Consider the following 13,272-nt stretch of genomic DNA (forward strand, 5'->3'; position numbering starts at 1 on the left):
CCGATCAGCGCAAACGCAAAAAAGCTAAGTTTATTCTTTAAACCCCATTGCAGAAACTGTTTAGAGCTTTTAGAAAAGGAGACTGTGGAGCACTTTCTCCGTAAATGTAGGGGCTTGGCTGATAGACGATTAAGGTTACTGGCTCCTCGTTTCTTCAACAGCGTGTGACAGTACGCCAAACTATAAAATTCCATCAACCTTCTCCGTTACATCAACAGGTCTGGTTGGTTGTAGATATCTGCCATTTGAAGGTTTAAAAATGGTATTAAACAGCGCTTTAGTACTATATTACTTGGGGAGTGCCAGACTGGTACTTCAACCATTTTACCTCCTTACCTACATACATAAATCAACCTTTCGATTCTATAGTCAAAACGTTTGCAATAAAAGCATTTCGAAACTCTTTATCTGGCTCTAGGTTTTTTGGAATGTTTTTGTTTTTTGCAATGATCGGTGACTTCTGAGTTTGCTGTAGAATTTCTGGATCACTTTGTGAAAGAGAACTTGTTTTGTTTTTTGAAAATATGCAGTGCGGTGTACGAGCGCCTTCCCGAGGACGACCACTGTAAGATAAAACTTTTTGATATTTTATGTGCGTGTATCAGGAAACCACTGCCCACGTTCGGCATTCGGGCATATTCGGCATAGAGGTCAAAAATTCTTCCTTCTCTTTTACCTACATACACGCACACACGTTTTTAGTAGCCTGCCACTACTAACATTTTTCCACCGGCTTGTTATGCACTCGTAGTAGTGAGAATCTTGTGAAATTTCATTAATTAAAATTTTATGTTTTCCACTTAGCGAACAAAGCCAGCGCCGAAGAGGTGCCGGGTGTGAACACTAAGTGGAATCGCAGAAAGTTGCAATTTGTAGTTGGTTGAAATTAGTAAACTGGCAAAACTACAAAATAAGCACTCCAACAATAGCAAAAACGAAGACAAACAAGGACAAAAGAGGAAGAAGAACAAATAGTAATAATGAGCAAGTGGCGGAAAATTTTGCATTTTCATTTGCAGTTACAATTAGCAACTCTTTGAAAAAAAATAGTGTGTATGTATGTATGTATAGACGTTTATGTAAAAGGTGAGTGGTGTTTCGTAATATTTTTTTGTTTTCAAATAAACGAAATAATGATTTTAAGTAGGCATTTTTATTTATTCTTTGCTTCTGCGTTTCATTGGATATTTATTGCTACCGTTAATCGCGTGTTAAATCAACCCAAACAAATTCGATTTTAAATTCAATAAAATTTGCATAAATAAATGTTAAATTTGGCTTTTTTACCTCAGCGCGCGTGCAATTGAGTGGGCAGTGGTTTTTAAAGCGCCGACTACAGGCCACATACATACACGAGCACGTTCTCATACACTCGAATAGGCCGACACAGCAGCAACAACAACAAGTCGCCAGCACTTCATTAGCGGCTTTTAAGCTTTTTCTTCATTAATTAAAAAATAAGAAAAAATATTTATTTGGAATTGAGGCGCTGCGAAGACAAATGGAGCTCCATCAATGTGCCCGGGGTGGCTGCGCTGCGACTGCGACTGCGGTAACGGCGACGGCGGTAACAGACTCAGGCGGTATTCATTAATGAAAAATTTTAATAAAAATATATTGTCACACAAACAACAACACCAAGAAAAATAGCAGCAGCAGCAGATTACAATGATGAACAAAACAACAACAACAACATGCAGTGGCACCTGTAGGGCACCCAATAACGGCAAATAACACGAGTTAAACAAAACCAACAAAAAAATCAATGTGCCAGTTGAGAGCTAGACGATTTCTGCTAGTGGAGTGGAGAGGGTTTCATTGCCAGCTCCTACGCAGATGCGATGTAACATAGATTTACTATGTACCCAAAAAATGCGTACCCTGTAGGGAAAACCTGAACTAGAGAAATAAATTTCTGGTTCAAAACTAGTGTATGCCATGTGGCGCAAAATTAGTCACCCTATCGGAAGATTTATAATTTTTGTAAATTATACAGCTGCAGTGTACAGACGGAAGAGGTGGAGCGCGTAAATTTTATTTTTTTTTTTAACTTTTATTGAATTTAAAATTCATTTTTTTTTTTTTGGTAAATTTAACACGCGAGTAACGGCAGCAATAAATTTCAAATGAAATGCAAAATAAAGATTTCCGTCACTCAAAATATTTTTTTTTATTTAGTAAAAAGGTATTCAAAAACAATTTTGGCTGATTTATATTACCACCTTATACTTATTATATCTCTTATTAGGGTAATTGCGTTCTACGTCACTTTTCATGTTGCAATTACCGTAATCTGTCTTCACAGTGTGAAAGTGTCAAAGGCAACAACTACTATAAATGGAGACCCCATTTTTATATATTAGATTAATCCCTTAAATGTTTAGTTTTGCTTCGAAAATTGCTTTTTGTCTGTTTAATCATTCTCCTGTAAGATGAAAAAAGAGTGAAATCTTTATTTTGCAGAATTAACCAGAGTTTGAAAATTTGTACCAACATTTCCGAAGGGTTTTAAATTAGCAAATATAAGAAATATCAAAACACTCACCGAAACACAAAAAGTTATTAAAAATTGCCTTTGAGAAGCAAACTGTTAGCGAGGATTTGGCAACAAAATGGCGCGAAAGCGCCAGTTGGATTCCACATGAATCGCCACTTTAGATAAGATTAGATTAGAGTTGTGGGGGGCTTGACAAGTCCAAGCACTCAGTCAGTAGCCCATTGTACTCCACCCGAATAGATATCAGTAGAAAGAATAGAGATATGAAAGATAAAAAAATGGATGGCAAAACGGACAAATTAGTTTGAGGTCGTCCTTCCACAAACGTCTTGGATTTATTGATGAATTTTAAGAGATCCGGAAGAGCAAGAGTATGAACCTTATCCATACTCAGTATATCGCACCCCAATGTCCTAAGTCTGATTCTGGAAAATGCAGGGCAGCTACAGAGAAAATGCTCTGCAGTGTCGTCATTCTCAAGACAGGATAAGCATATCGGGCTGTCGACGACCCCCATGGTAGCCATATGCTGACCACTGGCGTTATGGCCTGTGATTGTACCCACCAGTACTCTCAGGTCCTTTCTGTTGAGTTTTAGGAGAATGGTCGCCACTTTCCTGTTTGGTTTTTTCACAGAGCACTTGACTACTCTGCACGAGTTCAACTCAGACCAACGACCTCTGTGGGTAGACCTCAATCAGTCGTCAATCCATAGTTGAATCGATGCGGAATTGACATCTAGAAAGGGTTCAGAGCCTAGTGGCATACTTGCAGAGCCTTCATTTGCCAATTTGTCAGCTAACTCGTTCCCTGTGATACCACAATGTCCAGGCACGGAAATAAGACTAACTTTGTTGTGTTTTGCAACACTGTTCAGTTTTGTCTTAGGTTAGGAAGGGCTTTCAGTGCAGCTTGACTGTAACTACAAATTCCAATACTGTTACCGCGCCACTTTTTCTCAATTAGCCAGTACGCCACATTCAAGATGACAGAGACTTCCGTAAGGAATACCGTGGCCATCTGTCCTGTGGCATAGCAGTACTTAGTGTCTTCGTCTAAGTACCATCCAGATCCACTTACTATATAGGATTACTCCTAAGTTTTTAACCTCAGCAGACAGTTGCAGTGTTACTCCTTTCAATGTGAGTAGTAACAGGCCTTCCATATTGCGTTTCCTAGTGAAAAGCACTGAGATACTTTTTGTAGGACTCACCGAAAGACCACGCAATTCGCACCAATACTCCATCTTTTTTAGAGCTATCTCAATCTCTGGAATTAACTAATTACGGGGCCAATGTAAACTCTTGTTGGTTGTTAGCAGATAAATTTCATTTTATTAATACAAAAATAAGTCATATTCCTAAAAGGGCTTCCTATTTCAGCTCAATATGAGCCATTAGCTCCACATCTTATAAAACCAAGTTCTGAAATATGTAGGTATGTAAGCTAATAACTATGCAGAGAATGATCCTATCCCCGCAGAGTTTTTTAAATTTTGAAGCTAATCTCCTCTGGAAGGTTGTTCGACATAAATAATAAAAAAAATAAAGAAAGAGGCGCGTCTATACATACGACATAACTAAGTAAAAAATTGTCATAGGTTGCCAGACAAGCAACTCTTCCAAAATTTATATTTTTAGAAGCTATTTATTTTGTTTTTCATAGACATGCTTGGTGAGATTTAATAGTAAAGCGGCACTTTCAAAACATGGATGCAGGCAAATTAGTTCGCAACTGAAAATTGTAAAATCGAGCTATCGAAAAATGGCTGCGTTGGGGCACAATGGACACTTACTAGCTAAGATATCGTTTGGTTATAAAGAAGACACTATTTCAAGTTGTCAATTACTAGGGACGCATCAATCCGGTAGTAGCCAAATAAAACGAGCACTTAGACGACTTTCCTGTTGGGTAATCAATGGGTTATAGTGAATGCGTATTTGTTTGCGCAAGTGGCCATCATTTGAGTGCCATAATCATATTTCAAGGGATTAGCATAATTTTACAAAAAATTAATAATGAAAAGTGAGTGCCAGCAATAAATTTGTGGCACATTGTGCGGCTCTGCTACCTCAAAAAAAAAAAGAATACTTAGGTATGTGTATGGGTAGATACGAGTGTGTAAAAAATCGCAGAACACAGGCGGCTTTGTATTGCCGTATAAAATACCTGTTTCGATGTTCGCATTAGTGCATTGTAGGCGTTTCTTTGTCAATTTGTCGATGTACATACATACACACATACACACGTACACGTGCACGTTAAATCTCTTTATTTATTTGATTTTTAATACTGCGGCACACAAAAAAAATTGATATTGGAATAAAGAGGTTTAAAGTGCGAATATATTGCATTTATATATAAAAAAGATGAAGTGTCAAATTTCCTTTGTAACTTTTGTATTATATTTCTCTTCAATAAGTTGATACCACAGAGGCTTACGAATTGGTGTTCACTAAAAAGTTGAATATGTTAGTGAAAAAATGTTTGCGTCGTTCAAAATGGAAATTCCTACGCTGGTTATTAGAGGCTGGTGGTTTATGAAGTGAAATAAAAATCAAAAATGCTAATAAAACTACATTTTTTTGTCTGCGGACTGTTTCATGAAAATAGTGTAGAAAAATGATTTTGGTCATACAGCCAGCCATCAGAGGCCAATATCTTTGGAGCACCAAAGTCTTTAAACTTTTGCTAGTCGTATTAGGTCCTGAATGTTGCAAATGTTGGCGTAGACCAACGACTTTAAAGATCCACATAAAAGTTATTCTAAAGCAAAAAATCGCATTATTTTGGCGGCAAGTGAAGAGACCTATTGCTGGACAGGTCATTCGATAAATTGCACGCAGTGTGGCACATGCAATCTGCTGAAGCCAAACGTTCAAGTGTGAGAATATATTCATGGCCTTTTAAGGAGGAAATTTTTTTAAACAAATGGCTCCGTTTGCGCTTTACGTTAGCCGCTCGATTTTCTTTATTTATGGGAAAGAATGTTTCCCGGTTTTTGTAACGCAAAGCTCTCAATGTAAGAAGAAGAAAGGCTATTCGAGTATTTTTAAAACTTTAAAGAGGAAGCTTGGTTTATTTTCAACTGAGAGATCGAGAAATGACCCCACATAATCCGATTACACCCATAGGATAGGATAAATGGTTGCCCATGCAAGGGGCCCATTTGTGCAAATACTCAAAATGTGTCCCTTGTGATACCCTACAGGGGAAGGGGAGGAAAGAAGAGAAGGGAAGGAACTAGACAGGTAAAAAAAAGAAGGAGGGTGGGGGTGTACGTTCCTATTAACCGCCTCAATCCACTGATAAATTTCACCAGATGTATGATATTTAAATCCCCAATATTCGTAGGTGTGGCGAAGAAGTGAGAGCCCAGATTTTTAAACCTTTGTCCGGAGAGATCGGAGCACCTGAGAAGAAGGTGATGAAATGATTACACCCATAGTATTACCAAAAAGTTGTTACTACCCTATAAACTCTTACACGAACATCGCATACCTATTGTCTAATTCCTTCTTAAGGGGGAACACAAAATTATGTGATTTTCATCAATTTTTTTTTATAAGTAGGGATGATTATTTGAGGATCGGACAAATTATAATTTATTTAACATATATTCATCTATACTGGCACAAATTTTTATTAAAAAATATTAAAAATTACAATTGTTATTAATATTAATGCAATGACGTCCCCACGATACACCAGTGAAAAATCATCTGAAAACAAAAAAATTCGTAATCTATACATCAATGGCTATCCTCGTACGTGGCGGTTTCTTATTATTATTTTTTTTTTTTGTTTTGAGAAAATGGTGCAAGTGCTTGAGAAAATATAAATTTTTGGGATTTTTAAAAACGGCTATATACGATTGTAGCAAATACAAGTACAAAATTAAAAAAATAAATAAAATCGGTTCATAAGTCTTCGAGAAATCGAGGCCACCGTGATCAGAAAAGTCGTTTTGAGAAAAACGCGCTTAAAGTTTTCATTAACTCACTACCTGCACTTATTGTATTGGGTATAACTTCGTCAATTTTCAAGATTTTAAGTTAAAATTTTTTACATATTTTTGAATATATCTACTTTAAGAAAATGCAAAAAAAAATTGATTTTTTTTGAAAAATCACAGTGGTGTTCTCCCTTAATAGACTCCGTAACTGTCTTTTTTCCAGCAACGTTCCGCTCTTGTGACACAATTTACCTAGAAAATTTGTCACATTCAGAAAAAAGAGTTAATAAGTTTATTGCCACATATTTTGTCCCATAATATAGCATCCTGATAGATTTTTTTTATACGAACAACTGGTAATAGCAACAAAGTTAATGCAAAGGTCCCGCAGGAAGGTCGATGATAACCAGAAAGGATTTACTGGATTCTATTTTATCCTTTGACTTTCTATATTTGTATGGCTTAGCTCAACAACCTTTACCCTTTACTGATCTTCCTGTGACTATTTTGCTTCAGGCAGCTGACCCCATTAAAGTGCAATACTCGAGTATACACCACACAAAATAAAAATGTATAAAAAAAATTATTACATTTTTTGAAGTTGGTTTAAAATTAAACTACAAAGGCAACAACAACAATAACTGGTCATTCTTTGCTCAGTTTTCGGGGCAGTACTGTTGTATGGAGAAAGTCTCTGCTAAGGTGCAGTGCGGAAGTCTGATGAGTAGATACGAAAAATTCGCAATAGCTTCTGATGCTGTAATGGTTCTTTTCCTTTTTCCCATAATTATGTCCATATGTATGCATTATAATTAAACCGCTTGAAAAATCATTATTTCGGCACTGACATTTTTTAACCTTTGCACAGAAGAATGAGAGCCAGCAGGACTACTCAAATTGGAAGTGGAATTTCGTGAGTAATTTCAGAAAAGCTCTGAGAGGAATGTGTCAAACAAGGTTGCATCTGTAAAATAAATATTAAAAGTTATGTTAGGTTAAAAAATAACAGAAAAAAAGATTTGTGTAAAGGAATTTCCAATAAGAGGTGTTATTTTGATATTCAAAGAAAAATGTTATTTTTTTATATAAATAATCGGATGTTTATTTCATTATAAAGAGGAAGGTATGCCGTTAATAGTGGAAAATAACAACAGGCAAATAAACACCACGACACCGCTTTCTGGACAATATATTTTTCAGGAAATTTTCCATAATCGAATTGCAAAGTGGCTGCCCTATGTCGTTGAAAGCCTCACGAATTCCATCTTTGGGGTCTTGAATCGAACCTGGGTTGTTGGCGTAGATCTTCTTTTCCACGTAGCCTCAAAGAAAAAAGTCACAAGGTGTTAAATCACAAGATCTCGGTGGCCAATTGTGATCACCTCTTCGAGAGATAACACGATCCGGAAACTTTTCCCGTAAAATATCAACGGTTTTGTTACTTGTGTGGCACGTAGCGCCGTCTTGTTGAAAATAAACGTTGTCCAGATCAATAACATCCAATTCCGGCCATAAAAAATCGTTAATCATCTCTCGATAACGCAACCCAACCCAAAATATCACAGTCCCAAATTGGCTCTCCGACAAGAAGATCGCATAGACCTATCGGATAAAAAAAAATAAGCCAACGTAAAACGAAGTAAAACCAATACATACAAGATGACGCACAATTAGCCGCCCTATCGTAGGATTTATCATTTTTGCAAATGGCGTCGCACGTCAAGCATATTTGACATTTGTGAACTGGTCAACTGCAGCATACAAACACACAAACAATGGAGCGCGTGAAGGTCAACATAAAGATTTGCATTACCCAAGACCTTTTTTTTTATTTATATTAGTAAAAGTTATTCAACAATAAAATTGGATGATTAATTTTGCGCCACTTGCATAATTATTTCGTTACTTTTTGCAACATTTTTCAAAATTTCAAGCCGTTATACTTCCATATTCAAATAAATTGCCAAACATTTTTCTCTGATTGTTTTTTTTATCTAAAAGATTTATTCTCATTTAAATTTTTACTACTTGTTAATCATTTTTCTTCACATTTGACTGCATTTCCTTTCAATTTAGCTTGTCTTTTATTTATTTGCACGCATACTTTTGCTGCCATTGTTTCAAACAATAAATGCAAACACTCACACGCACATATTATAAAAACTTCATTTCATATGAATGCATGTACGAATGCATTGCAGACCCAATTTCATGTATGTATGCCCTCAAAATTTCATTCCATATTGGTTACGTAAAACAACGAAATTGCAGCCGCAGAACAATCCCACTCACAAGATGCCCAATGCCCTACCTTCTGCTCTGCTCCGCAATACCTTTGTCAGTGCTCACTTCAATGTGCCAACCAACGCGTACACATCAGAGGAGATGCCGCCGATGCCGCCAAGTGGACTGCCTGGCTGCTGAACCACTGAACTGCCTGCTCGACTGGCTTTTATTGGCTGGCTGGCTTGCTGGCTGACTGACTGACTGAGTGACTGCAGAGTACAACAGCAGGTCTGCCTGGTCGGTTGTTCGGTTCGCTGGCTGACTGGCTGACTGGCCTTCAACGTTGCCCGTATGCAACGTTGCTTGAACCTCTCAGTGCGCACATCCCCGCACTGACTCCCCCGAAGTTGCTTGCACATACATAAGTATCTACGTCTATTCCACCAGTTACTGGATGCTGGGCATTCGCAGATTTGGGTATTGGCTGCGTTCTGTCTCACAAATGTGTGCGCCTGCGTGTTGCGTTCATGTGCATACGACTTTATGTGCAAAATTCATCCTCTGCAATCGTCGCCGTCGCCTCGATCACCGTCTCACAGCCAACTTATCGGCAGCGACACAGTCACTGTGTCGCGCATTCAAACTTATGGCCTTTTCGCTCACTGGCATTGCAACACTTTTTGCTTCCTTTAATACGTTTTTGATTTATTTTGCACGGCGCAGCGCGTCTTTGTTATTGTTGTTAATTTTAGTATGTGTTGAAACTCTACTTTCCTCGGCATTACATACCTACATATGACAGCATACGAAAATATTTAAACAACTTGAAAAAGTACCGACATATCGAGTCTGCCAATACAGTAAAGGTAAACAAAGAAACAACTAAAAATAAAAAAAGTAAAAATAAAAAAAGTAAAAAACAAACAACAAAAGCTACAAGTGCTAGCGCTGCTAGGGAAGAAACACCGAAATACCAACAAAACAACACAAGTAACAGCAACAACAACATCAAGAAACAAGTAATACTTATTAAACTTCTCCGCCATGCGAGTATCAAAGGGCAACGACGTTCGAAGTGAAAAAAGAGTCGCAACGCAAGCAACAGATCGAACAGCAGGAAGAACGAGAAGATGCTGATGAACATGAAGCCGCTGCCACCGCCGCAGCAGCAAAGTTGCCACATTGAGGCTCAAAAGTCAAGTCAAGAATTTGGAACCGGTTTCACAATCACGATTACGAGCGACACGCTTGCATATACTCAAAAACACTAACACTTATGCAAGTGTGCACGTTTGTGTGCACTCGTTTGAACCTGAGAAGAGCCTGCGGCACGACGGCACTACCCCCACCGGCATTCCGACGTGTCTGTGTCCATCCAAAAGGAAGCAAAGAAATGATAAAAAGGCAAAGACTTGCCAAACATGAAACCTTAAACTTGAACTCGAACTCAAATCTCAAGAATAAAATAGCAAAATGCCAAGACAGGACAAAAGTTGGCAACCGCGAATCATTCATAAAATCATGCACAGTAACGATGTGCTGACAAAAGTGATGGCGAAACGCTTTTATTACACACACACACACACATATGTAGGTATGCATATACGTAGTGCATACTGAGTCCTGTTTCTCATTGCATGCAAACTTTTTCTGTTTAATTAACTTACTTTAGCTTAGCTAGAGATTACGCAGCAGGCGCCTCATCAAAATTTGCTATAGTTGCTTGCCAGTTCGAGTTTAGAGTAGGCAGCAGCTTATCTGAGTGATAATCTTTAGTCTACTTGATTTACGGACTATAACACAGAATATAAATGTATCTGTATCTGTGTGCGCTTTTTGTCACGCTATGCGATACAGAAATGCCGAAGCCCGATTGTCTTGTAATCCGCGCGACCAGTTGAGCTCTCTAAGCTATTGACCTGGTGCCGTCACCAGTCATTCATGAATTGTGGGACATGCATACGTGCATATTCATGTTCATGTGCTGCACATATACATACAAACATAAGTGTATGGTAATTAGCGCAAAAAAGTTCATACATAAAAGTCAAAATTTTAAGTATCTGGATGAAGGCTTAACTCAAAACTCTCTAGCTCTATATTTGGTCTGCCAGCGAGATGTTCACATGAGTACTTCGAGTTAACTAGTAACGGCGATTACCTCGGATCGCTGGAGCACAACTGTAATTAAGCCAACCTTCAACTTCAGCACTGACTTATATTCGCATACCTTTGGTGGCTCAGCGGATTAGAATACATCGCTGGGCGTGCAAACACACTTACATACTTGCATTTTAATCTCCAACTACCCAGTTAGCAAAAAGTAGACATTTTGAAGATAATTTATCAATTTTCGTATTGTTTTTGATGCTCAAATAAATATTCGTGAAGTGGTTGTGTAAGTGCAGAAAATGCCCCAAATTTATTCTTTCTCTCGTTTGGCTACATTTCCCTGGTTGGTCTGATATCAAGAAACTTGGCTAGTTGCCCCCCTTCTTTGCGAAACTGTGCCAAGAATGCAAATCAAATACAGACAGACGCGTCTGTTGGTTCCTTGCTCTCATTGTCCTACCATGGTTGGTTGTCGAATAAAAGAATTTTCTTATCGGATTCCTCTCGCCCCTCAAAATTAGTCAACTCTTGTAAGGCGGAGATCGAATATCTTGAGTGTGCAGGTAACATTTCATGATCTGGGTTCCAGGACTCAGGAAGGAATTGACTTAATTGGTCTCAGAGATCTCCTACCCAGACATCCGCATACCCTTGATGGTTGCTATAGGGGAATTGCACGACTTATTTCTGAGAAAAGCGCAGAACAGATAAAGCGCCAAATCTTCGTGTGCTATTTCGAAAATCATATGGCCCCAATACAATAAACGCAGAACACAGATAGTTCTGTTGACTCGACGCCATTCAATTTCCAAAATTGTAGCTGTGCTTACCGATCATTGGACGATCGTCATTCAAGCAGAAAAGCTGGATTTACAATTTAATTGACAGACTGGCAGAACTATCACAGTACCTTGTAATAAACCTCCTCTGGGTGCCGGGTCATAGAGGCATAGAAGGAACTGCAAAGCAGATGAACTAGCGAGATTGGGTACCACATTACCGATGCAACCAGACAAAGCGAACATACCTATACCTTTAGCAAATTGTAAAATGCTTATAGATAGCTTAAACACACTATCAGTGCTGCCAACAGGCTATGGTCTCAGTCCCTGACCTGTGCAACTAATAGAATGACGTGGCCGTAATGGAATATAGGCCGCACAAACCGACTGTTGGAACTAAACAGAAAAAATATGAAAAACCTTCTCGGGGTCCTAACAGGGCATTATCTGATTGGCAGGCTTGCCAGTAGACTGGGAGCCCCCTATAACGACTTCAGAAGCTGTAACGACATTGAAAAAGAAGAGACTATAGAACACTTTCTATGCGGGTGCATGGCTCTGGATAGAAGAAGGTTCAATATTTTAGGAAAAAGTTCCCTGAATAACTTGACAGAAGTAGCCAATATAAAAATAACAAGTCTTGTTAGGGATCCCTACAAAATGCTGTATATCAAAATTCTTTTCGTACGAAATATTGTAAATTAACGTAACAAAATTCTGCAGTGACAAAATTTTGTATTTACAGAATTCTGTATTTACAAAATTCTGTAAAAACAAAATTCTGTACTGTCTTAAAAAAATTCTGTATTGACAAAATTGTGTATTGACGAAATTCTGTACTGACGAAATTCTGTATTAACAAAATTCTGTATTGAAAAAATTTTGTGTTGACAAAAGTCAACGAAAAAAGGAGTTCTGCGCAAAAATACGGTGGATTGCGTAGCCGGAGTTGGACTGATGAGGGTTATTTTTTTGAAGCGCGGCCGAAGGCCGCCCACGCGAAAACGAGTTCTACGCAAAAATACGGTGGATTGCGTAGCCGGAGTCGGACTGATGAGGGTTATTTTTTTGAAGCAGGGCCGAAGGCCGCCTACGTGAAAAGAAGTTCTACGCAAAAATACGGTGGATTGCGTAGCCGGAGTTGGACTGATGAGGGTTATTTTTTTGAAGCGCGGCCGAAGGCCGCCCACGCGAAAAGAAGTTCTACGCAAAGATACGGTGGATTGCGTAGCCGGAGTCGGACTGATGAGGGTTATTTTTTTGAAGCAGGGCCGAAGGCCGCCCACGCGAAAAGGAGTTCTACGCAAAGATACGGTGGATTGCGTAGCCGGAGTCGGACTGATGAGGGTTATTTTTTTGAAGCAGGGCCGAAGGCCGCCCACGCGAAAAGGAGTTCTACGCAAAGATACGGTGGATTCTATCGAAACTGAAGAAAAAAAGTGCGCACTTTTTTTATAAAATTTTTTGAATTTCTTATCATTTACTTACAGAATTTCGTCAATACAGAATTTTGTCAATACAAAAATTTCATCAATACAGAATTTCGTCAATACAGCATTTCGGCAATACAGAATATTTTTTACAGAATTTTGAAATACAGAATTTCGTATACAGCATTTTGTAAACAGAATATTGTATCATACAGCATTACGTACCCAACGCGTCTTGTTAGCTATACTCGTATTAAAGCCACAGGTTGG

General features: G+C 38.4%; 1 protein-coding gene across 1 annotated transcript in view; it reads left to right on the plus strand.

Moving 5' to 3' along the window:
- LOC129240498 (uncharacterized) overlaps window positions 1-9,864 on the plus strand; it is a 53,247-nt gene extending 43,383 nt beyond the window's left edge. Inside the window, exon 4 of the mRNA XM_054876335.1 lies at window positions 9,730-9,864. Within this exon, the coding sequence (XP_054732310.1) occupies window positions 9,730-9,864 (135 nt within the window). The remainder of the gene's footprint in view (window positions 1-9,729) is intronic.
- The last annotated feature ends 3,408 nt before the right edge of the window (window positions 9,865-13,272 follow it).

This window comes from Anastrepha obliqua, chromosome 3 (genome assembly GCF_027943255.1).
Source record: "Anastrepha obliqua isolate idAnaObli1 chromosome 3, idAnaObli1_1.0, whole genome shotgun sequence".
In the NCBI taxonomy this organism is placed as follows: domain Eukaryota; kingdom Metazoa; phylum Arthropoda; class Insecta; order Diptera; family Tephritidae; genus Anastrepha; species Anastrepha obliqua.